The sequence below is a fragment of the Pelophylax lessonae genome (assembly GCF_965119305.1).
Source record: "Pelophylax lessonae genome assembly, chromosome: 8".
In the NCBI taxonomy this organism is placed as follows: Eukaryota; Metazoa; Chordata; class Amphibia; order Anura; family Ranidae; genus Pelophylax; species Pelophylax lessonae.
In genome coordinates, this window is record NC_138775.1 from 50,268,394 (window position 1) to 50,294,882 (window position 26,489).

The 26,489-nt window shown below is 43.0% G+C and overlaps 1 protein-coding gene across 2 annotated transcripts in view; it reads left to right on the top strand.

Annotated features, from left to right (window-relative positions):
- Positions 1 to 26,489, top strand: part of PTPRG (protein tyrosine phosphatase receptor type G) — a 776,809-nt gene that overhangs the window by 409,413 nt on the left and 340,907 nt on the right. For both annotated transcript variants that reach the window (XM_082265202.1, XM_082265201.1), the window contains exon 5: positions 19,127 to 19,222. In XM_082265202.1, the coding sequence (XP_082121328.1) occupies positions 19,127 to 19,222 (96 nt within the window). The remainder of the gene's footprint in view (positions 1 to 19,126; positions 19,223 to 26,489) is intronic.

Consider the following 26,489-nt stretch of genomic DNA (forward strand, 5'->3'; position numbering starts at 1 on the left):
AGCATTGATATCAGACCAAGATGGCTAAGTGACCCTCAGCAAGGAATGTTTTAATGCACCCTGGCGTCACTGAGACTTGCCAGCTAATGTTTCTCCTCGGACAAACCCTCTTCATCAGAGCAAAGTTTGTTTAATGTAGTAGTGGTGCATACTACAGGGATTTCCAGCCTCGACAGGGAGTCCAAAGCTGGACCAATGTAACAATGCAAAAATCTCCATACCTAAAGCTCAGCTTTAAATGAGCAAAATGAAAATAGAAGCTGATTGATCGTCATGCACAGCTGTTCCAGATTCTATTTACTTTAGTTTTGAAAAATTTCCCCCATAGCATTTCAAGGGTGGGTGGTAACAGAACCAGATTCTCACAGGGCGATCTCCTTGCTGGAGTCTTAACAGCAGGTGCCTGACATAGGCTGGTCATAGACCGTTCAAATCGTGGCAAGTTCAGCAGGAACTGGTTGAGATGCGAACCGTGCAGGCAAGCTAAATGTACCAGGATGATCGATCAACTTGGGTACAACCAGCCTGCCAAATTCACTTTCGATTATGGCTAGCGGATGCTTTAGCCGCTAGCTATAATCACGGTCTTCTCCTGGCGGGGACGGCTTCCCCCTCCGAGAGCAGATAATTGCCCAGCAGGAAGGATTCCCCTGTCAGTACTGTCTGTGTTGATGGCGGAATCGTGCAGATTTCTTTCACTCTGGCCTGCAATAATCAGAGTTCAACTGTAAATTAAATAGCACTGATCCTTGAAGAAAAGAGGTTTCCAATTTAGGAACTAGTGTAAAAAGTTTCAAGAGCAGTGCAGGAGTTTCTTTAACATGATTGCACCTGATTAGAGTTTAAAAACCTCAAGTTGTTGAAGTGAACTAATCTCTCAGTTACAGAACCTTAATCAATTTCTGAACTGTTCCAAATCAAACAGCCTGCAGTCATCTAGGGTCCTCATCTCCTATAAAATACTTAATTTTCCCATCCATCATGCTAATCAATAAAATACAGGACACTTTTTTCCCCCTCTGCTGCCAAAGCACTCTGGAGTCCCTGTGAAATAGGTTAATTTAAAAATAATGAAATGAGATTGTTCACAAAGAAATTATTTAACCGGCGATAGGGCTCGTGGCAGCTTTGTTGCCGTAAATTCCATTTTACAAGGCTATATACTAGCCATAAGGGATTTTAAATACAAAAGAAAGAGTTCGAGCACACCGCATCTGTAAATGAGCTTACTTATGTACAATTAAAATTAATGTCTCCTTTTATTCCATATTGTTCGGAGAAATCTTTCTCACCAAAATGGTTAGACCATAATGGTGCCTAGTAAAAATGTCTGTCAGACTACACTTGTGCCTTCCACAAATCTAGTGCTGGGATGAAAGTAAAAAAAAAAATATAGCCATAGTTTAAAGATTAAACTGGCTGACATTTGTGTTTGTGGCAAGAGCTAGCCTTAACTAATGGCAGGGAAATTTTGAATCATTGGAATGACTTTTAAAGCCATATTGGGCCCCAATGCATCATTGCAAATGCTCCTCCTGTGCAGCTGAACACCCAGCACTTCTAAATGAATATATGGGAACGGTTTTGCTGGCCAAAGGATTGTAATAGATTGTACATGCAGTTCTTAAGATATTTATAGTCCTATAATTGACTCCTAGTGCTGCTTTTCCCTCTTGCAATTGGAGTGCTACTGTAAAGGGCAGACCAGGTTGAGAAGTTCAATTCAGGTAGCTGCTTTGAAAAATGCATATTTTCTTGTTAACTTTACCCAGAATTTTCAGAGGTGATAAAAAGAAGGGGAAGAAAATAAAGGAATAGTTATCACAGCTTCTACACTTTGGGACTAATTTCCTTCGCTACAGGCCCATATGTCCAGATACAGCCTATTTGTCAGGCGCTTGGCCAAGGATTTATGGAGTCTGAACAGGTTGACATCACTTTGGATGTCGAGTTGAGGCGATATGCAGGAATCTGGGCAGGATAACTGCTGGGATAGGAACAGTGTGTATATTTTCATTGAAGGTTTCTAGAAAAGGTATATCCTTTAGCTTGCTCAATGTAAAGAATAGAAGATTGTATTGGAGTATATCCAGCTTAAGTTCATCTCAAGTTTTTTTTTTTTTTTTAATGCCAACACTGTTCTGGAGAATATCTTTTTTTTTTTTTTTTTATTTCTATTTTTTTCTGGCAAGTGGGGTTGTTACCTTTGAAGTCCAGCTGATGTCATTAGTATCTTTGTCTTCCAGCGGTGCCTGGAGGAGGATTGTGCAGGGTCCTTCTTTAGAGGAAGGAACACCCTTGCAGACCTAATATGGGAGTTGGGGACTGGATTCCCAGCATACGGATAACCAGCTAGCTATACTGGTCTCGCAAAAATGAAATACCTCTTTGAACACTGTTAGGCAGTGGCATTTCCTGATTTAATTCAGCATAAAGGAGCTGAGGCCTCTTAAAATCTGAAAGATAATATAGATAGGATAGGGCACATTATCCTTAAAAGAACAAAAAAATGCTGTCTAAAATCTGGTTTTGTTGAGAAAAAACACTTTTTGCTTCGTAGATTTTTCAAGACCTTTGCTAAAATGCATTAGACATCCAGGCCCGGCTTTTATTCTGTATTCCACCAGCACTTGTTTCCTTTTAAAACAATAAAAACTGTTAGGACTTTAGTAGAAGGTTTTGCTTTTTTTTTTTTTTTTCCTTATGCTATTCCTTGTGCAATTAGTGCCAGTGTTGTAACCAGTATTTTTGCACAACCTGCATTCTTTTTGCCATCCATGCCAATGAAACGCCCAGTGTGGTAAATAAAAGTACTTTGCTGGGGATGTTATATTCTATGCATTATGTTGGCTGCAAATTGGAGCTCTGTAGAGACTCCCAGGAGAGGCATTGAGGCAGTTAGACGAAGGATGATATTTGGGAAGTCTTTTCTAAAAACTGCAAATTGTTATGGGGTGGATATAATGCTAACTACCTAATTCTTACTTTTAAAGTATACAGAACAAAATTCAGGATGCTTATTTTTTTTCTCTGTTAAATATGATCGTGGATTATGATCATATGATGTCATGTATCATTCTGCTGGTTATAATTCTGGAATAGGAATTTGGAATGTAGAATTGGAGAACTCTGTGTTCTTTGCACTGAAGTGCTGCTGGGGAGACTGGGCCTCATCCATTTAAATGGTAAAGGTCTGTTACTAACTCATTGCCCATTTGTAATGTACTCTTATACCGGAGCACAAGGAGAAGTTTATTTGCATTGTCATCTGGGGGCGACAATTATGGTATTTTCTTTATTAATATGGTGCAGTATATTTGTGTATAGACCACTGAATACTTTACTACAAGAGATACTTTTTACGTAGTCTGAAAAAAGCTGTTTTAATCTGTGAAACCCATTGACCTCTGTTTGCAAAATGGTGCAATATGTATAGCAAGTGAGCACGTGGTCAAAAACACGGTCATTTATACATACTTTATTATTTTGTACCTGGAACTGTTTATATTTACAGGCAGTCCCCGAGTTACATACATACTTGCATACGACTCATTCTTACATACAGAAAGAGGCAACAGGAAGTGAGAGGAAATCTACCCCTAGGAAGGGGAATTCACTCCTGTAGCGTTATCATGGGAAAAAGGTGTCTCCACTGAAGGTTATTACCAATCCTGGTTTCCAGGACAACCCAAAATTTTCAAAATCCAATTGTCACAGGGCCAGAAAGTGAGGTGACCTCTTCTAAACAGGGGCACAGACAGCAAAACAAATGTCACAGGGGTGTGAACTCTTCCCTATGCTATCCAAAAACGTAAAAAATTATTTCTTTCGTTCATTGACGGATATGGCTCCTGATCTTCTTAACCATTGGGTTATACTGCCCCCTACAGGAGTAGGACACTAGGCAGAAAAAGTCTGGCTACACCTATGGGCAGTCCCAAGGGAATATACGCCCTTTCTCTGCTATAGGTACTCAGTTTTTTTTCTGCATAGACAGAAGTAAGAACCTAGTTCCTTGCTTGGATCTCGGGTCCTGGCAATTGTTTTCTTTTTAGATAGATTTTTTGTTTCTCCTGTTTTTTTTCCTGTGAGCTCTAGAATCAACTGCCGGACTGGGCGACGGGCTGGATAATCCATATCCAGTGGTCACCCCAGTTTTAATTAATCGAAGAGAGCAAGAACCGCTCTGGTGAGGAGACAATCCCACAAAAACTCCAACACAGGTGCAGGCAAGGATCCGCAGTCCAGGAAATGATAGTAGAGAACAAACAAGGAGCCGCACTTCTGGTTGGAGTTATAGAGTATAAAATCCAGGTTTATTAAGTCCAAAGGATAAAAACATATCAAAACATAACCACGACAGCCAGAGACATAAAGAAAAAAGCAAGGCGGTTAACGCGTTTCACGGAAACGTCCGCTTAGTCGTAACCAAGGTTACGACTAAGCGGACGTTTCCGTGAAACGCGTTAACCGCCTTGCTTTTTTCTTTGTCTCTGGCTGTCGTGGTTATGTTTTGATATGTTTTTATCCTTTGGACTTAATAAACCTGGATTTTATACTCTATAACTCCAACCAGAAGTGCGGCTCCTTGTTTGTTCTCTACTGTCACCCCAGTTTTGCCAGCGAGCTTGCGCAGACTTCAGCTCCACGCTAGGTCGGCCGTGACCTAGCCCCACTGGACGGGGGCTGGCCTGCGAGTTAAACACCTCACGATGTCCTATACAGTCGGGTCTCGGCCCACTTTACAGTGTTCCTCCTGGCCGACAGCCCCTCATTTTGACGGCGAGGGGTGCTGTCTGGAGCGGTGCCCAACTGGTTCCTGGTATGGTGAGTAGCTGTCCCCCCTTTCCCCCGGGAGGGTTTTGGGTTGGACGTGGGCCCCTCCTTGGGATGGTTGGACCCCCGAGTTCCCCTCCTTCCCGTCAGGCACCCCCTTCATCTGTCCTCCATCCAACCCACCCTCCACTTATGCTGGGGCTGTGTGGGTGGTCTGGTCCACCTCCTGTGGTGGGGGCAGGGCGGTATGCTGGCGATGGGGGGGCGCTGCTGGCGACTGGATGATCGGCTGTGCGGGGGGAGGGTTTTACCTGGTGGGGGGCTCCTGCCAGGCCCCCTGTCCTGCCTGGGCATTTCCTTGAGGCCCAGGGATCCCTCCTGGGTCCCTGGGAGCCTTGTGGTGTCGCACGGGGCCGCCAAATCTTTTGTAGCCTGTGTGCTCCATGAACAACTGCCATGTTTGTGTAGTCCGGTAGCCATTTTGCGGTGGTTTGGATAATAGCGGCGGCCATGACAGGAGCGCTCTGGGTGGCGATTTCGGTGGTGGGAGCCCCTCCTCATCCCCTGGTGCTGAGTCCTAGATCCTTTCATTTTCTGATCACCTCTCATGCAGTGCAGATTCTCCTGCTTTCTGCGGGGAGGTGAGTCTGGTGGGGTCCTCTCTTTCTGCTGAGGATCGATTGGTGCTCTGTGACTGGTGACTGGGTGGTGCTGCCAGAGTGGTGGGGGTTGTCCCTTAGCAGTGTTTTACACTTTTTTGTGGGATTCCCCTGGTGACTCATGGAGTCTTTGGAGCACATCTCCCCACCTGATCCCCTCTCTGGGGCTTCGGGGCACTCCGGGTCCCATCCATCGATCAATGCACTGGGGGCAGACTTTGAGTCCCTTGTGCCCCGGGTGGAGGTGGTTTTTAGGCAACGGCTGGCATAAAGCACACCCCGCTTTCCCCTGCCTCATCTGCAGGCTACTAAGGGCAAGGACCGTCGTAGTCGTGGGCCCTCCTTCTCGGGTCTTAAGAAGTTTTCATCCCTCGGGCTTGACTGAAAGGGGATTGGAGCCCTTCGGGGCTTCTTCAGGAGTATCCAAGCGAACTTGGTCTGGCAAGTCAAGTGTGGTCTTCTCTAGACCCGTGGACAAGGCCCCTTCAGCAGGAAGGTTCACCCTCACCCATATCTGGGGTGGGGGGACATATTTTTCTGGTTCCCGGACCCGTGAACTCCCCTGGTGCAAGAACAGGTGGGTCCACAAGGTCATTCGATCCTGCTACAAGATTGATTTTAGTCTTATCCTCCGGTAAGGTTCTTCCTTCCAACGTGCAACTGTCCCCGGTCCGCTCCAACATGCAACTGTCCCCGGTCTGCACTGCCTCTTTTTGGGGCAGTGCAAGACCTTTTACTTTACGGGTGATGGTCCCAGTTCTGACTTGGGAACGTTTTCAGGGGTTTTACTCAAACTTGTTCACAGTCCCCAGGGAGGAGTGCAAGGTGCGTCCATTTCTGGACCTCAAGGCACTGAACTGTTTTGTGCGGGTGCAGAAGTTCAGAATGGAGTCCGTTTGCACAGTGGTGGCTTCCCTGCATCAGGGGATTTTCTTGCCTCCATTGACATCAAGGACATTCCAATGTTTGTCGGTCTCCAGCGCTTCCTCCGCTTTGCCGTGGGAGAGGACCATTATCCGTTTCTGGTGTTACCTTTTGGCCTCGCCTCTGCTCCTCGGTTCTTCACGAAAGTATTGGCCCCGGTGCCAGCATCAGTATGCCAATGGGGGACTGCGATACTGGGCTACTTGGACATCCTCCTCCTTCGAGCGGAGTCTCCTACTACTCTGGTGGAAAACCTGGAAATCCCCATATGAGCTTAAGGGAGTTTGGCTGAATTCTGAAGCTGGACTATCTGGGTCTGAATCTGGACTCGGCCTTAGCCAGAGTGCTCCTTCCTCTGGACAAAGAAACTACAGGCTGCAATTTGTCTCCTGCTGTCCAACAGATGGTCATCCCTCTGGACTTGAATACGGGTGTTGGGCCTAATGCTGTCTACCTTCGAAGTGGTTCCATTTGCACAGTTCCATACGAGGTCCCTACAGGGAGATTCTAGCCACATGGGTCAAAAATCCGTAGTTTCTGGACAATCAGACCTGGCTGAGCTGGGGAAGGATAGAGTCCCTGATACGTTGGCTTCATTCTTTGGCACTTCGACTTGACAAATCCTTCCTCCCCTTGTATTGGAAAGTGGTCACCATGGATGCCAGCCTGTCCGGTTAGGGAGGTGTCTTCAGCAAATATTCTGCTCAGGGGATCTGGACACTGGAAGAGTCCAGACTACTGATCAATGACTTGGAACTCTGAGCGATCAGACTGTGCCTGGAATGTCCAGTGCGTATTCAATCAGACAATGCCATGGCCGTGGCTTATGTCAGTCACCAAGGGGGCACCTGGCGGATCTGAAAGTAGCCGGCATTCGAAGGTGGGCAGAACAGTTTGTTACAGCCTCTGTCGTACACATTCCCGGGGGAAAATTGGCAGGTGGATTACCTCAGTCGGCAGGCGTTGGACCAAGGGGGGGTGGTCCCTTCCTCCAGAGGGGTTTCATGAGTTGTGTCTCTGGTGGGGCATCGGCGAGGTGGATCTGTTGGCTTCCCAGTTCAACAGAAAGGTGCAGAGGTTGGTGGCTCAGTCACGGGATCCTTTGGCGGATGCTACAGATGCGCTGGTGGCCCTGTGGGGTATTGTCTGATTTACGCCTTTCCTCTCAAGCTTCTGCCAAGACTTCTATGCAGAATTGAGGCAGAAAGGATTTCAGTCATCTTAGTGGCACCGGACTGGCCTCGCCGTTCCTGGTACGCCAATCTGGTGCGACTGGTTGCTGATGTTCCTTTGAGGCTTCCTCTCAGGGAGGATCTGCTGTCCCAAGACCCAATCTTTTATTCTGCTTTACAGTTGGGAGTCTGTGTTTCCAACGCTGTTAAAAGCTAGGAAACCTACCTCTAGGAAGATCTGCTGTCGTACATGGAAGACGTACATTGTATGGTGTGAGTCTCTTGGGGTTCATCCTCGCTCTTGTTCAGTGGCTCGGATCTTGACCTTCCTTCCACGGGGGGTTGAGCAGAAACTGGCCTTGAGTACTATCAAGGGTCGGGTGTCGGCTTTAGTTGTCTTCTTTCAATGGCCCTTGGCCACATACTCCCTGGCGCGTACTTTTCTTTGGGGAGTTAGGCACTTGACTTGACCTCCAGTGCGGTCTCTGTTGCCACCTTGGGATCTCGATTTGGTGCTCTTAGTCCTCCAGAAGACTATTTTTGAGAATCTTTGAGATATTCTCCTGCTTACACTATCCCAGAAGGTGTCATTTTTGGTTGTTTTCACCTCTGCACGCAGGATGTCGTAATTGGTGGCATTATCCTGTTGTTCACCTTACTGGTGGTTCACATTGATTAAATGGTTCTATGCCCCTGTCTGTCATTCCTTCCTCCCAGGTTGTCTCTGATTTTCATTTGAATGAAGACATTGTGTGGACTTCCCTGTGTCCGAGGCCAACTAATTTGATGGAAATTGCTTTGCATGCCTTTGATGTGGTCCGGGCAATTAGGGTGTACCTGGCAGCTACGGAGTCTTTTAGGAAGTCAGACTCACGATTTGTGCTTACGGATAGGCCTGGTAAAGGATTGTCTGTTTCCTCTGTGACCATTTCCAGATGGATCAGACAGACGGTGGTTCAGGTCTATTCTATCCAGGGTCGGGTTCCTCCTTTTCTGTTAAGGCGCATTCTATTCGGGCTCTCATTGTATCCTGGATTTTCCTTCATCAGGCGACAGTGATGCGGATTTGCAAGACGGCCTCCTGGTCGTCGGTGCACACTTTAACAAAGTTCTATGAAGTGGATGTGCTTGCATCTGAAGATGCTTCCTTTGGCTGCAATGCTTTTGCATGCTGCTGTTTAGAGGATCTGGACCTCTTTGAGGGTGTATTGCTTTTTCAGGTGAGCTCCAGTTGTTTTGGTTGAGCTCTTGTTTACCTGGTATAGTTAGCCTTGAGAATTTATTTTTCGCTGTTCCCACCCCTCATGTTTAACACTGCTTTGGGACGTCCCAGTGGTTAAGACGATCAGGAGCTGTGTCCACCAATGAACGAAAGAAAAAATTGGATTTTTGACTTACTGTAAAATCCATTTCTCTGATGTTCATTGATTGACACAGCACACACCCCTCTGCGGAGTTGTAGTTCTTCTGACAACAAAACTGAGTACATATTGCAGAGAGAGGGAGTATACCCCATGGGACTGCCCATAAGTGTAGCCAGACTTTTTCTTCTGCCTAGTGTCCTCCTCCTGTAGGGGGCAGTATAACCCAATGGTTAAGATCAGGAGCTGTATCCGTCAATGAACATCAGAGAAATTATTTTATGGTAAGTCAAAAATCCCATTTTTTTTTTTGGGGCTGAAGTTACACTTAAAAAAGGTACATTATAATTCAACTTAAGAACAAACCTACAGAACCTATATTGCTTGAAACACAGGGATTGCCTGTATTGTGAATATCCATGGTTGCCTATGAAATTCATTTTTTACATTTTTAGAAGCTAATATTTTCTGTGAAATATTCTTGAAGTCCTCCTTCAAACTTGAGCATTGTTGCTATGGCAAGGAAGAGAAAATGTGAATTGATTTGCAGCCATGGGGATAGCAGCTGCTCTTAACTGGTATGACAGTCATTTAAACAAAAGTTTAGAAAATGTTAGTTACTTTTACTGAAACTTTAAATATTTCTGTAAATTTATTTTATTGTATTAGTTGTATAAACTAGGGAAAGTTAAATGGAGCTAGATTAAAGCTTGATTTCTTGTTTTGATTAGGTTTTATATCTTGGCAAAATGGGTATGGAAAAACAAGAATTGTATGTGCGGCCTCCACTACATTGAGTCTATTTCCGGTCTGCTCCTATGCTTGTGAAATAAAGGCTGTTCTATGACGTATTCCATAGATATGCTGGTAACCCTTATATGGGCTTACTGAATCATTATAAATCCCTGAGCACACCAATGAATAAAATTGGAATTCTTGTACTAGGGTCCCTAGCAGTAATAATTGAGATGTTGGCATTGCTTTTTCTTGGATTATGTCAGATTACATTTCTGGTTTTACTAAAGAAACAGAGAACATTTCATATTTGCTAGTTTGGAGAGCGGTGATATGCTGATTCTCCGCAAGCCATATACATAAAATCAATTTTAACACAGCGTTGACATAAAGTCCATGCTTGCCTCGACTAGAAAGCCAAACAAATCAATTCATTTATAAGACGCTCTCTTCTCACCACTGCAAGCTGTCGTGTTACCATTCGCATCTGGCACCTTCCCATGTGAAATCATAATTTTCCACTGATTTCCAGCTATGGACCCATACGCTCTGTTTATTAAAAGTGAATTAATCTTGAGTGTCAGGGGATGGTAGCGCCCACACAGGGCTCATTGAAGAGCTAAAGACTTTAGTTATAGCTCTGATTAGAAATGAAAAGCATTAAAGGTACTTTAACTCCTGACCTCATCTTACATTTACATGAAGATGTGTGGGTATTGTTTTTCAGAAAATTGGAGAAATAATCAAGTTTGGTTAATAATTATATTTTTCAGTTTAAGAAGAGATTCCTGTAGTCCTGTTGAATATCTGAATTAAAATTTGCATGAATTCATATTCAAATTTAATAGCTTATTGTTACTGTTATCCTACTGCAATGAGAAAATAGCCAGTTATTTTATAGGCTAATCTGTCACAAATGAAGGGGGCGTTCAACAATGCACCGTCCTTTCTTTGATTGATGGGCAGCACACTTGTTCCAGGACAGCTTAACTTCATTAGCAGAAACATCACTACTCCATGGTAATGTTTACCCCTTCATGGTTGCTACATTCAGAAGATGTCAACCAATTGTTAGGTATCCTGTTGGATTGGAAAAAGGAGAGGGGATGGCTGTTTTGGAAAAGAGAAAAGATAATTGCTGAATTTGGAAAGGAATCAGAGATGGCTCCTGGGTCAAAGAGAGAGGTGGTAGCGAGGATATTAGTGGAGGGAGAAGGCCGTACATTGAACAGTTGGCATGGGAGAGGTGTTGACTGGTGCATTTGGGGAGGAGGAGGAAGAGGCCTTGGCTGGTGCATTTTTGGAGGGAGAGGCGGTAGCTGGCGCATTTGAAGAGGGAGAAGTGGTAGCTGGCAGGTTTGAAGAGGGAGAGGCGGTAGCTGGTGCATTTGAAGAGGGGGAGGTGGAGGCTGGTGCATTTGAGGAGGGAGAGGCAGTAGCTGGCAGCATTTGAGGAGGGAGAGGCAGTGGCTGGCGCATTTGAGGAGGGAGAGGCGGTGGCTGGCGCATTTGAGGAGGGAGAGGCGGTGGCTGGCACATTTTAGCAGGTAGAGGAGGTGGCTGGCGCATTGAAGGAAGGAAAAGCGGCTGCTGGCTCATTGGGGATGGGAGTGCTGGCAGTAAATCAAGCTACAGTCCTATATGCACCATAGCTACACATCTTTCAAAGATTCACTTTCAATATAGCCAGAAAAAAAAGTTCCAACATCCTTGATAACTGGTTACATTGCCATTATCTGTAGAATATGCGATGAGCATTCAGCGCAGACACATTCTTAATGCGAAATATAATCATCTTTATAAATGCAATCTTGCAGCAAAGGAAATCAATGACTTGTCAGATAAGCTGCTATGCTAAACCTGTTTGTTTTTTAATGTGTTTCAGTCTTCTCGATGCCGAGCTTTGTTAATATTCCAAAGGCAAAAGTTTGTGAGCTGTAATCTTGAGAAAAGACAAGCATGACATCTGGTACACACCTGTGGTTTTATGGAGAGAGGAGATCTCCTCCATGTTTAATTCAAGGCTGTGAGGGATGCAAGGAATGAAATTTCCGTGTTTCTGTTGGCTTTCAGGCTACCTTGTCCTACAGTAGACTGTGTTTTTCTTGAAAATTGGAGCCTTTATGATGGCTAATCTACCTGGAAAAAAGTCTGTCAGGTGTACCCTCTATTATATATAATTTATACATACATATTCTTTTTTTATTTCATACATGTTTTGCTCTAGTTGTAGTGGTTTTAATGTTTTAAAGGATGAATTGTTGACATCATTAATAACGTCATTGTTGTATTTGGAAATCCTACTGCTCTAGGGACACACCTGTATGCGATTACCGTTCTACTTATTTACTTTACATAGGTTGAAAAAAGACGCAAGTCCATCTGGCTCAACCAATAAAAAACAAAAACAGTAAAGAAAACCCAACCATACAATCCCATATATACACAATCCTATACCCAGAGCTGAAGAAGGCGCTTGGATAAGCAGCGAAATGTCTTCAACATTACAGAACAAGTGAAGTTAAATGTGGCCAACTATTATTAGTTTTCTTGACCTGGATAGATGAGAACCTTCATAGGCATCTTGATTTACTTGATATACTATTACATATTCCCTTCAGCTTTTCTTATCAAAGGGTATGTTTTATACCTGTTTTAGCTCTTTATTTTTAATCCTTGACAGCACTACCATCTAATCAGGGTGCCAGAAAGAGTGCATATGATATACAATCAAGTGTCTTATGTTTATTACGCTACTAACAGCCTAACAATGAGTTGCCATCTTTAAATAGAAGGCTAATAAATGGGAAACAGTAGAGTTAGGAATGAGTGAAATTATCGTCTGGCGCTTTATTATAGCAGCGCGCCCAGCTCCATATTGCTGTTTGTTTGGTGTGATTTAGAATGTGCTGTTTATGTTGGAGTGTAGCAATTCGTGTTGTCTTGGAAATTCTATTAAATTTATACTTCCATTTATCCAAAATGATTTTCCAGACTTCATTTCATGCTAAATCATATGGCTATTAGCCCCAGAACAAAGCAATTTCTTAGCTCCAATATTGTAAGCCTTAGCGGTCAGCTGGCTATTTTCATACAGTAATAGACACAGAGCAAGGTAATAATACTGTGTAATACATGCCTCAACCTCTATAATGTTCTCCTATTCCCCTCTCTGTCCGTTCTTCAGAGGGTCTGCATGAAGGTGAAACTCTGCATGTGGGTTGATTACAAATGGGGTCTGTGCCGTATTAAAAAAAAAAAAAAAAAAGCCCTTTGATGGAAAATGGAAAATAATTTTGAACCATTTTATTTTACTTTACGTTTACAAGTTATATATAAAGTGATGTTTTGTGTTCTATATTTTTTTAGTTACCTGCTAACATTACAAATGAACATATGTTACAGGTTACATTTTGTTTAAAATCATAAGGCTTAAACCAACCCATCGTTTTTTAGTGCGGGGTACATAAAGTGAAAAAATGAAAAGGTGAACTAGCGCCCTACACCCTCCCCACACCCACTGGTTTGTCCTGCCCTCCTTACCTTCAGGAGTGATTAGCTGTCAGTGGCCAAACAGCCCTTGTAGAAGGCTATGGATTTTGAAATCCTTGCCGACCTTCCACTTTATGTAAGGCTTTCTTTAGAGATCTGAGCGATTTGTATTGGTCAAAGCAGTCACGTGTTGGAGCTGACTACCCAGAATTGCTCTGATCTGTTCCGGAAGCCCTACAGAAAGAAGAGTGGAGATTTCAAATCCATGGGCTGTGTAGAGTACTGAGAGCATCACCCACAGAGGTAAGTGCAGCAGGGACTTGGGGGGGGGGGGGGTGTAGGGGTTCATCTTTTTCTGAAAAGGTGAACTAACCCTTTAAATACACCCTACTCCCTTTTCCTCAACCACTCACCTTCTGTTTACTATCTTGTTTGCCCAGGAAAGTTAATTAATCCTTTGTGTCCTCCAAGTTTACCTGCCTCAAACTTGCAGGGACTTAAGACTTGCTTGCTGCCCCCAATTGAGAGTGCTAGGACCTGGTAATTGGCTGATCAGCACCCAGAGGTGCATCAGAGGAGGAAGGGTAATAATATGCTGCCCTCTTCTCCGGGCATTTCCGCCTACTCCTGGTAGGTAAATGGAGTGGTGTGGGGCAAAGGGAATGTGAGTACAGTATATGCAGGGAGGGGGGGGAGCATTTGACTATTTACCTTGGATGGACTAAAACATGGGTTCACTTAAAAGAGACACGATCAAGTGCTCTGTCACATTCAGAAAAAATGCAAGGTGCTTCTATGTGACAATGCTTGGGCAATGCAATGCTTGGGCAATCCAAGCAATCTCCAGGCCCAAGTACTAAGGACACCAGCTAAAACTATAGACTTTGTTAGAAAAAGGCAGGAACTGCAGTAGAACGCTGGCAAGGGCAGTCTCTAGGGGAGAGGATCTTTACTAAGACCTTATTACTCTGCCACCAATGAGTAAGGTGCCAGTGACTGTTGACACTAACTATGCTAGCAGGAGTGTGTCCCTCTTCTGGAAGTCATTCTACAGAATGTAGTATAAACAAAAGGGGACAGCTAGCTAGCAAAAGAATTACAAGTATCCACGTCCCAATTGAATGTAGAAAAAGAAAATGGATGGGCCAGGGGGACTTTTAAAGGGATACTGTCATCAAGACAAATAGCAAAGAATCCACATATATGTAAAAATACACAAATTTTATTGATACAAGCACCAAAAATAACGAAAAAACATTAAAAGTAACTATTATCGTGTTGACAAAACACTAATAATATTACAGCATACAGAGCAATTGGGTAGTACATACAATATACAGGCTTGGGAAAGCCAAATATCCACGGAGGGTGGGTGTAGATCACGCTGTCCACTGCAGACCTATGCCAGAGATGGTAAAACTGGTGGGTCTGATGTGATGGACCTGGGTGTCTAAACCCAAACTCAGCCCGACATGTTTCGCGGGTGACCGCTTCCTCAGGGGCAGATAGCGTGGGTATGTAAAACAATGCTACTAGAATCATTAAGAGAGAGTAGAGTCAGTGCATATCTTATTTGGGAAACATGTCACATAATACATCTCATTCATTTATGGGTCCTTCTTGTCGTCCTGATTTCTTTATACCCCCATCCCTTTATGCATACTATTGTCACACCCCACGCTTTCTTGCGACTATTTCACCCTCACTCTATGGCTTCATTCACTCACGTTTGGTAATGTGTGCACTTGCTCTAGAATCCTATGGTTTAATTTTGGTCTATCTCTAGCACATGGTGTCTACAGGCTACTTTCAAGCCATCGGGATGGGTCTATCCTCCTTTTCACTTTTTCTGTAATGTTCACGCATTTGCTTGAACCTAACACTTCAACATTGCGTTTTCTCCTGTCTTCTTATGGACACAAGGTTTGTTGGTCCTGATATTGACCCCATCTTCCATTTACCAGTCCTGGCTACTCCAGCAGCCACCCCCTAGCCCTGTCATGAGATACTACAGGGGACACACACAAGTATACCGTATTTGGTAAGTTTTCCTCCTACTATGGAGCTGACATATACAAGCATGTACGCAATTATCCCATTTTGACTATACACTTTTCATTATCCAGAATACAGTTGCTTCACATGTTGTGATTTGGACCCCTATTTGTTGTGGACTGCTCCCATGTCCGCCGGGGGGGTACTAGTCCCAGTCGTGATCCCCTAGGTCTCCAGTTGCTTTTAGAACCGGCTATACAGGTGGGTCATATGCTGGCTGGCGCTTACCTCTGTTTTTGACCTACCGTTATGAGATGACATGTTTCCCAAATAAGATATGCACTGACTCTACTCTCTCTTAATGATTCTAGTAGCATTGTTTTACATACCCACGCTATCTGCCCCTGAGGAAGCGGTCACCCGCGAAACATGTCGGGCTGAGTTTGGGTTTAGACACCCAGGACCATCACATCAGACCCACCAGTTTTACCATCTCTGGCATAGGTCTGCAGTGGACAGCGTGATCTACACCCACCCTCCGTGGATATTTGGCTTTCCCAAGCCTGTATATTGTATGTACTACCCAATTGCTCTGTATGCTGTAATATTATTAGTGTTTTGTCAACACGATAATAGTTACTTTTAATGTTTTTTCGTTATTTTTGGTGCTTGTATCAATAAAATTTGTGTATTTTTACATATATGTGGATTCTTTGCTATTTGTCTTGATGACAGTATCCCTTTAAAAGTCCCCCTGGCCCATCCATTTTCTTTTTCTACATTCTACAGAATGTGTTATGTGATCTCCCTGCTGTACGGGTATTTTTCACAGCAGATGTTGATATTTGTAGTCTCCAGAAAGGTGCCAATGTTGCCTTGTAATTCACCTCCTAATGGCTGCAAGTCCTAGATATGGAACAATCATATGCAATTATTACATTTGTATCTGCCATAGCACTATGCATTCCCTATAAAAGCTAAAACAAGGTTTTACATCACAAAATGGGTCCTTAAAGCCCGATTCCTGTCCCATGCTATTATATGCATATCTTTCAAAATCAATTGCCTACATCTTTGAGTGGAGGGGTAAGGGCAAATCCAAATTATTTGGCAGACTTTGTCCTAGCCCACCCCACCCCACCCCACCACTAGGATAGGGCAACTGATTGCAATGCTCTTGCTGGTAAAGAGAAGAGTACAGTGATAGTTGTGCCTTTCTTCTCTTGGGTTGGACATGCTGAATGATGGTATCCTGAGGAATGGCACAATCTTGAAGAAAAAATAAAATTCATGCATGTACACCTTGCACTTGGAGTACCATATAATGTATGCTTTCCTCCCTCTAAAAAATAATACGGGGGGCTAGGTTATGTGAATTTTAGCATTTAATAGCTCTTAGTGAAGTTCTTTTGTCAAGATGATTGCAGCTGAGGCCCTTTGCCCTTCAAAATATATTTCAGGTGTTTGTTCGCATTTTAAAAAGTAATTAACGTTTGTTCTGTATTGACTAAGTGCCATGAGCGGCACACACACCCTACCTCAGCCTGACCTTGATCTGATTTTGACATAAGTGGTCACATCCACCTCTCTAACGACAGTGTTATTCTTGATGCTGGAAGGTGTTACTGAAATGAATTACTTTATAAAGTTGTAAATAAAAGACTTCCTAGCACCAGACTGCATTAAGTAAAATGGAATCGCTAAGCGGCCATGATGTATCTCTTTTTTTCTGCAAAGTAAATAGTTGGCTGCGCCTCCAATGCTGTCAGACACCTCATTTTTGTTAATAAATTATGTCCGTAAAGTGTGACAAATTATGCGCACTTGTATATCGAACTGTTGGATTTGTACTCTACGCTTTTTGACTTTAATAAATCAGAATGCATTAAGCAGTTTAAATATTTTTTGCCATCTGAGATTTTTGGATTGTTTTCATTAATCTATTTTGTTGATATTTCCTATATTTTTATAGCACTTGTGTATTCTGTAGCACATCAGAATACAGAGCATGCTTCACATCAGTCCCTACCGCAAGGGAGCTTCAGTTTTAAAGTTGAACTCCAAGCACTCCACTAATTACACAAATGAAATGCGTATGAATGTGATTTTACCTGCCAAAGGAATTGTATTTCTGTCCACCCATCTTTGAGATTTACCTAGCACAGCCCTGTCTGGCAGGGTAGGAGACCTGATATTTCTCAGCTGTAATTAGATAGTACTTGCAGGTCTTGTCCCTCCCACATACTATGCAAAACACTGTTTATGGTATTTGAATAAATTCCATTAGGTTTGTTTAGTATGACAGCCGTGAGTTGATAACTTGAAGTTTGACGTTTCAGATACTTTGATTATCTCTGGTGTAATCAGTGATTCTGTATAGCTCAGCTTCTCTGAATGTCCCCACCTACATACGCCAATACTCTCCTAGCTATGCAAGGATTGGAACCGCTGCCACCTTTGACACATTACTACTTCCCGATTATAAAGGAAGATCTCTTTACCCCACAGTTGTGGTATAGCTTAACACGGCAGTTTGATTTTCTCCAGTCAGCGTTAATGGGGGAATCTTTCCGGAGTCGCTTTTGTGGTCTCCCGGCTGGGGGGGCAGGGGGGAGCACTCCCAGCTGGGAAAGCACACAGTAATTATTGCCACAAGTTGATCGACCTTTCAGTTAAACAGTTTGTAAGGTGTCTCTATTGGACTATGATGTCATATTTAAAGTAGAGATTTATTGGTGCACTCTTCAATCAGTACTTGGTACTAGAACTGTTGTGATACGATCCCTTCCCTTCCCTGCAATAATAGTCTTTAGGAAGATGCTTAAGCTGGCCATGCAGTAATCATTTTTTCTTTCAATCGGTTGAACAAAAAAAAAATAAAAACACAAATTACCTTTTTTCCTCCTTCGACACAATTGTTGTGGTTGGGCGAATCACCCCCACTTCACTATTTTGTTCTGACAGCGAGGAACCTTTCCCGCCTTCAGCATATACTGATCAGTGTTTACGGCTTTAGCCAGTGGAACTAATCATTCGGAAAAAAGTCGACGAACTGGTTGTACAGATAGATTACTGTACAAGCAGCCTTCCTATACACAAATTGAAATCCGGACAGTCACCTTTATGCTGAGGGGTATGGGGGTATGGCTATTACTCAACTATGCCAACACAGAGCACTGCGTGAAAGCAAGAAGCTGAAGTTCTGCTGAGGATAAAAAAAAAAATGAAGGCGTTTTTAGTTTTTTATTTTTTTTAAGCACAAATCAATGCCATATAGTAATATGCGGGCACTTAAATGTGTAAGGGACATCTATCCTCCTGATTAGGAGTGTAGAATTGTTTTTTATGGTGATAATTTAATGTTTTTGGGACACTGAAGCAGGCAAAGTACCCTTCAAAAGACAAAAAAGCCAGGAGGTAAACACGGTCATGTAACTGACCTATATCATAATCACTGGCTTCTCTCTGCAGAATTAGGTAGAGTGTTTTTGGGACACTGCAGGGTCTACATGGTGGCTATACTGCATAAACCGAACATAGAATACTGGCTGCAGTGTGAAGCAACACTTTGCCGTCTGCCAAATAGCATTATCCATGATCCATTTTAAATTGTCTCTTGAAGCCTAATTCCCATATCCGAAGATGTCCATGGGCACCATCGACACTGTGGATACCTGCATCCAGGACACCAGGTGTTCTGATCAGCAGCGAATGTTCAGTGTTTACATCTCATTGGTTATCTGCGATTAGGAATAGATGATCGCCTTTGGATGCAAACAGGAGCAACCCTGATGAGTATGTATGTGCTTGAGTTGTCCAGGCACCTGGAATCCTGGATGCAGGTACCTGCAGTGTACTTACTGCACCATGGGAACATTAGGACATGTGAATGAGGCCTAAGTGTTTGCAGAGTTAGAAAAAATTACCCTTTATTTGTTGAACTTGCATACTTGATATTGTTTTAAGAATATCTCTTTAGTGCTTAACCCAAATCATTTCTTTTCATTAACAGATGCAGATCTTCTCCTACAATCCTGATGACTTTGATAGCTTTGGTGCAGCCATTTTGGATAAGAGACTGATTGCAGCAATGTCGGTCTTCTTTCAGGTAAGTTACCCATACAACGCCTTTAGATCTTATGTCAATGGGCTTTGGGGTTTGCGTCCATGGGGCAAATGCAGTTTGATTTGGGGTGTATAACACCTACATTGACATCCATGCTAAGAGAATTCAGATTTCATTACCAGGCTTATTTGACCTGCAATTGACCTGCTTCAAGCTGCTTTTGCGTTCCAATTAACTTTTATGGGGTGGGAAGCAGTTCTGATAGGACCAAATGCCATCAGTGAAGGCCCTAATATTGTTGCCTTGTAAGGGGTTATCTTTGCTCATGGAAGATTTTTGAGTTTTTAATTGAGCCATTTTTCAAATGTGGAGATATGTATTAATGGCATGCCTCATTTTTTTTTATGCAGTGAAAATGTTTTTTTAATGAGTGTCTTGATAATTTGCAAAAATCCTTCTTCCTTTATTCTTCTGATGCTTTGTAGTCCGTGCTTTCTGTCTTTCAAAAAAGTTTCAGATCACTGGCTACTTATACACTGCAAAATTTGCACTCCATGATTGATTCATATTTAGTAGAAAATCACGGAAAAATGCAAAAAGCTGCTTAAATAATATGTAGCAATTAGTCATTGGCAAGTTGACTGTGCATGTTTCCCCTAATGCTGGAATTCTTGAATTCTCCCTTAGCCTAGGTTCACACAGTGTACCACCAGCGATCCACTGCAGGTGCCAATACAAAGTTAATGACACCCAAAATTGTTTGCCTGCAAAAACAGTTTGCCTGCACCTTATCATATGGTCCAAAATGACCATGCGATCCAATTGCAGCTCCACAAAAGGTGCCTGCACTACTGTGGTGTGATGCGGTGTGATTTGAACCCATTCAAAATGAATGCCGTGCAGTCCTTGTGCAATTCACATGTGGGTTATAGTGTGAAGCAATGTCACCTTGCCCATGCAGATGAAATCCACTAAAGGATTGCCACAAAAACAGTCTGTAATCCTTTATTGCAGGTAGCGGTGTGACAATGTCATAAAGGTTGGAGTAACCTTGCATGTTAAAGTCAGACACACATTTAATACAACCTCCAATGCTCCTTTCCTGATATCTTTGGCTAGAGTCCTGTAGGCACTATTGTTTTTAATTTAGGCCCCAAATTAAAGCCTCGTACACACGATCAGATCATCGGACAAATCTTCGTCCCTTTTTTGTTGCATGTTAGTCTCTTATCAAAAGTGAAGAGGTTACTTTCATATGAAAATTCTCGTATGACAGAATTCAACTTCAGAAGTGATGTCATGTGTTGAATTTGTTTGTGTGTATTCTTTTGTTTCCGAGCATGCGTAGTCTTGTTCTTATGATTTTTTTATTTGGATGAAACCGGTACTAATTAAATGAAAATTAGACGTTGTGTTTACGTATTATAAACATTTTATAGCCTGCACATCCAGTTTTTGTCGTACGAAAATTTGTAATTGGCTGTCGAAAGCACTATACGAACGATTCGAAAATCAGCAGATTGTTCGTCGACTAAATTTTACTTCCGATTTTCTTATCGTGTGTATGAGCCTTTAGGAGGATTGCTGGCTCCTGAAACGCAATGGATACCTTTTTTTTTCTACTATTGCCACATTGGTAACAGTAATTCTTACAGCTGGACTCTTAAGATGACGGTCTGGCAGTCCTACTGTTCTCATTTGGAGTTCTCATTTTGGGAGGCCATCGGCCCTTGGGCGCGATGCCGAGGTTAAGCCGTCAAGGTCAACCGACACCTCCTGTCTGAAGGACAAAACGGCCAAGTCTTAAGCCCCGTACACACGTACCGATGGTCGGCTTACAAATGTTCCTCTTTTCTCCCCGGGATGTCGGTGTCTGCTGAAAAGTGCAAAGACAGCACAAGGACAGCACAAGAATTTTGTCCGCCGACTGCAGAAGTGATGTCATGTAATGGTTAACTTTCCCTGTGTTTTCTATTTTCTGAGCATGCCCAGTCTTGAAAATCTGCGGTCTGTCGGCCGAATTGTGTACTGACAGGCGAACAATCGTCCGTTCTGGTGTCGGCATACAAATATTTTCATGTTTGCACGAAAGACTTTTGTCCGCGGATTGTGCGCAGACATCTGTCGGAGGCACCATACTAACACGCGTACAATCGGCAGATCCTTCGTCCACCGACGTTTGTATGCCGACGATCGGTACGTGTGTACGGGCCTTTAGGCTGGCCATACACATTGCAAATTTCTTTCCTGCAACCAGGGGATGCAGAAAAGAAATTTGCATGATTCCTCCATCAACACAGACAGTGGAGAGGACAGTATTGCTAGTTGCTATAGCAGCCGCTAGTGATAGTTGCAAGTGACTCCGACAGACTGGTTGTATCCAATTTGATCGATAAATTCGGTACATTCAGCCTGCCAATTAACAGTTCAAATCTCAGCCTGTTCCTGTTGTAATGCTGGCTTTACATCTACTCTTTCTGGAACCTTTACAGTGCAGGCCAAGGTTACTGTATATTTGAAAGGGGCCTTCCCTGACTCCGATATAATCCTCTTACCTGCGCTCCTTCACAGCTCTTTGCCCCTTTCCACAGCCAGCAAGAATTCCCACAATTTTCTACTAAGAAGGTGCATGTGGCCTGTTTTTCTGCGATGGTGCCTGGGCCTGGCAGCCAATTGCTAGGCCTGAGACATGTCACATGTTGGGGTGAATGACATCACCACTCCTCTGGGTCATTACCAATTTTAGCAACAGCTGCAAAGGAGCTACAATGGAGTTCAGGTAAGGTTAGTATAAGGGGGTAGGGCTCAACCAATATTGTTTTTTCAGGGTGGATACTGATACCAATTTTCCGGCCACCCTTCAGGCCAATAGCCGATATTAGCTGTCGATATTCTGCACTTTTAAAGTTTTTTTTTTTTTTTTTTTTTTTTTTTTTTTAACACGGTCCTTTATATATATAAAAAAAAAAAAAAAAGTGATCACTTTTAATGCTGTCACAAGGAATGTAAACATCCCTTGTGACAGTAATAGGCAGTGACAGGTACGCTTTATGGAGAGATCTGGGGTCTATAAGGCTGTGGGACGGAATTCGGCAGGGGGGCAGGGACGTCCCCTCCCACTGCTCATAATAACAGTTGAGCAGCTGCTTAGCCGCATCAATTGGTATTACAAGAAAGCCGACTGTCGGCTCTAAAAAAAAAAAAAAAACAGTCCCGGGGTGATGCCTGTAGCTGCAGGCATCCCTCCGGTACAACCGCTTGAAGCAATATTGGTCATATCGACAAGTTTGTGGCAGATACTTCAACAAAAGTGAATATTGGATTCCGATAATCATTGATCCCTATGAGGGGGTCACTGATGCCCTTTCCAGAGACCCTGTTAGCTTGCCCAGTATGAGTGAGAGGATAGTAATTGTTTTATTGTGCCCAGACTTATGCATACACAAAAACTCAGATTTTTTTTTTTGTATTTAAAGCCAGTACAACTACATGATACTTAAATTATATTGACAACACAACAAGGAAGGTTTATATCTTCAAAACAAACTAGCCTGTGCTGTGTTATAATGATGTTATCTCTGCAGTTGATTTGGATAGAAGCCTGTATACACCCTAGCGGCCATAATAGCCCATTTACCAGGTACAACCCCTGTGTGCTTTTTGGTTGTAAGCCCAGAATACAGTAAGACCAGCAGATCCCCTCTGCTCATTCTCCGCATCACTCTATGCTCCGTTTGCATCTAGAGCAGTGTGACATAGCAGTGGCAGTATTTTTATGCATAATTGATTCCTTGTTATGAACCTTACTTCAGAGGTTACCTCCACTCCTGGGGCATCGTAGATAGAAGACACAGCTTTCTACGGCTGTGACCCAGAAGTGTGATCTATGCGTGGTGAGGTGTTCATGCTGTTAGGAGATTAAATTTTTTTGCATTGTTACATTACTTAGCAGGGCGTATTCTTTTCCATGTTTAACAGGATTTTACCTGCCTCTATCATTGCTTTTATGGGGGTAGTAAGTGTGCTAGTAACACCCATGGAAGCTATTGGAAAGTACTAGCTTCTTCCTCTTTATTCTGTTTTGACCCCCCACAGAATCTCTGCATTTGATCTTGTACATAGGAGACTTGATGCAGTTTGTTATAGAATATTAGGGTTCCCAACCCCTGGGCCGCAGCCTGGTACTGGTCGGTGGCCCGTCAAGCTCCGGGCCGCACTGCCACTGGAAGAGCTACATCGGAAGCCTGTGGCGGGAGGGGCCTTGACCTTTCTGGGGCTCTGGTATGTCAGACCGTGTTGAGGAAATGCAGCGTAAGGCCAGCCTGCTCCAATGCTGCTTTAAACAATATTTTGTGTGGCCACCATTATATTCCAGCACTGCCTTAACCCTCTTGAGCATGGAGTTCACCAGAGCTTCAGTTTGCCACTAGAGTCCTCTTCCATTTCTCCATGACAACATTACGGGAGCTGGTAGATGTTAGAGACCTTGCCCTCCTCCACCTTCCGTTTGAGAATGCCCCACAGATGCTCAATAGGGTTTAGGTCTGGCTTGGCCAGTGCATCACCTTTACCCTCAGCTTCTTTAGCAAGGGAGTGGTGGTCTTGGAGATGTTTGGGGTCACTATCATGTTCGAATACTGCCCTGCGGCCCAGTCTATGAATGGAGGGGATCATGCTCTGCTTCACTATGTCACAGAACATGTTGGCATTCATGGTTCCCTCAATAAACTGTAGCTCCCCAGTGCCAGCAGCACTCATGCAGCCCCAGACCATGACACTCCCACCACCATGCTTGGATGTAGGCAAGACACACTTGTCTTTGTACTCCTCACCTGGTTGCCACCACACAGGCTTGACATCATCTAAACCAAATAAGTTTATCTTGGTCTCATTAGACCACAGCTAATGGTTCCAGTAATCCATGTCCGTAGTCTGCTTGTCTTCAGCAAAATGTATTCTATTATTTATTTTTGTGCATGATCTTTAGAAAAGGCTTCCTTCTGGGACGAAAGCCATGCACACGTGCACGCAACTTCCTTGGTCAACCATAGCGAGACCTGTTCTGAGTGGAACCTGTCCTGTTAAACTACCATGCTGCAGCTCAGTTTCAGGATCTTGGCAATCTTTTTATAGCCTATGCCATCTTTATGTAGAGCAACAATTATTTTTTTAGATCCCCAGAGAGTTCTTTGACATGAGGTGCCATGTTGAACTTCCAGTGACCAGTAGGAGAGAGTGAGACCAATAACACCTAATTTATCACACCTGTTCCCCATTCACACCTAAGACCTTGTCACACTAATGAGTCACATGACACCAGGGAAGGAAAAACTTAGGGGTGTACTCACTTTTGTTGCCAGCGGTTTATACATTAATTGCTGTGTTGAGTTATTTTAGGGGACAGCAAATTTATGCTGTTATACAAGCTGTACACTCACTACTTTACATTGTAACAAAGTGTCACTGTTGTCACATGAAAAGAAATAATATATTTACAAAAATGTGAGGGGTGTACTCAATTTTGTGAGATACTATATATATATATATATATATATATCAGGAAAAAAAATTCACAAACAATCAACTTACGGTGTCATAAAGTAATTGGCATAAAGGGAAACATTTCTGTGCCCGCCCACTGAATATCGGCGTTGCGGCCAGTCTTTGGTGGTCCTGTTCTATTAACTGCTATAAAGAGTTACAATTTGATGCATTTAATGCAAGAAATTAGGGGGGGGAAACTTTTCAACTCCAGCTATTTGTTTTTAAGCAGAAATCCATCAGAAAATTAAAAAAAAAAAAAAAAAAAAAGGAAGCTTATGAAAAAAATCTAGTTGGAGTAATTATTGGCATTAGATTGCAGCAAAAGTTATTTTTCGAGTGAAGGTCCACTTTAACGTTCTCTCTGCATGGGGAATCATGTGCAAGGACATTAATCTACAGACTGCGGGAGTAGAGGGATTAAACCGACTGAGCGCCAGAAATGAAGCGAGAGCGTCACATGCGATCCAAAAAACAGCCCTTTGACATGCCCGCTTCTTAATGTATTTATAGTGTTTATTCCTTTGCTGGTTTTTTGGTCTACAATTAAAAAAAAATAAAGGGATTTGTTGGCTCTGACCATTCTGAGTGTGCCTGAATATACTGTATAAAATATCTATTTGATTTTAGAACTAATGCTTGCTTGCTAGCAGCAAAAGTTAAGTAGCAGTCCAGCTCCGTCTGATTTTATCAAACTTTGATTTGAAAAAGTATGATCGGCTTTTCCGACTTAATTTTTCTGCCTCGCCATTTAACTCCTAAAAGGTATTCTGCTCCAGGTTGGTATTCAATTTTTTTTTTTGTATTATTATTGTAAATCCTCCCTAGTAATTTGGTGTCGCTGTACAAACCCTAAATTCAGAGCTGGCTTTTTTTTAATGTACTTTTGTTTTTTCCTTTTACCGGGGCCACAAACAAAATAATGGAACGTATCACAGTTGCTAGCGTTAAGTGCTTGTAGCTCCTGGGCTTCTGTCCAAATTGCGCTGGAATACTAGCTGTGAGTTAACAATGACTCTCTCGGGACAAGTCGCTTGCTCAAGTCTGTTTACTGTAGCTCGGCTGCTTGTCTTTCATCAGCAACAGGCATTGTGCTTTAGATGCAGCGGCTGCCTCCTTTCTTCGTTTGACTTGCTGCATGTCCGCTATCTTTAGCCTTTTGCCAGTTCAGCTTTACTCTAAATCTTTTCGAAGTAGCTCTTTCCATCATTAATGCATTCAGGAATGAAAGTAAACCCATCGCAAACCTGGAAGGTTTAAGCTGAGGGTTAGATAAAGAAATGCATATTCAGAGGGAACTAAAACGTATGTATGAGAGTGATCAATAGATTGGCAAATATTGGCAGCTGAACTGATGTGTAAGTTGCAGCTTTTTTGTAGACCACTTTTTTCCGCAACTTCTTTTGGGTGACGGGTGTCCTGTGATTCTGCTTGCACCATTTTACAGTGATTAGTCGGCCGCTATCCGCAGTAAAATCACGCCACGTTAGGGGTGCCATTGAAAGTAATGGGGAATCGTAAGCACTTCCCATATTTTTTGACCATTTGGAATTCTGGGCAGAATCGCAGCGATTCCGCCCGCTATCAGGAACGCCATGGTGTCAACGGAGCCTTACCACTTAGCATATTACATACTGTCACATGATATGTACATGGTGATTACTGGTCAATTACTAATTTGCTTGTGATGTAAGGATCAGAAAGAACCCCAGAGCGTGCACTTAAAGCGGAGTTCCGGCCGAAAAATACTTTTTTTAAATAAAAATAC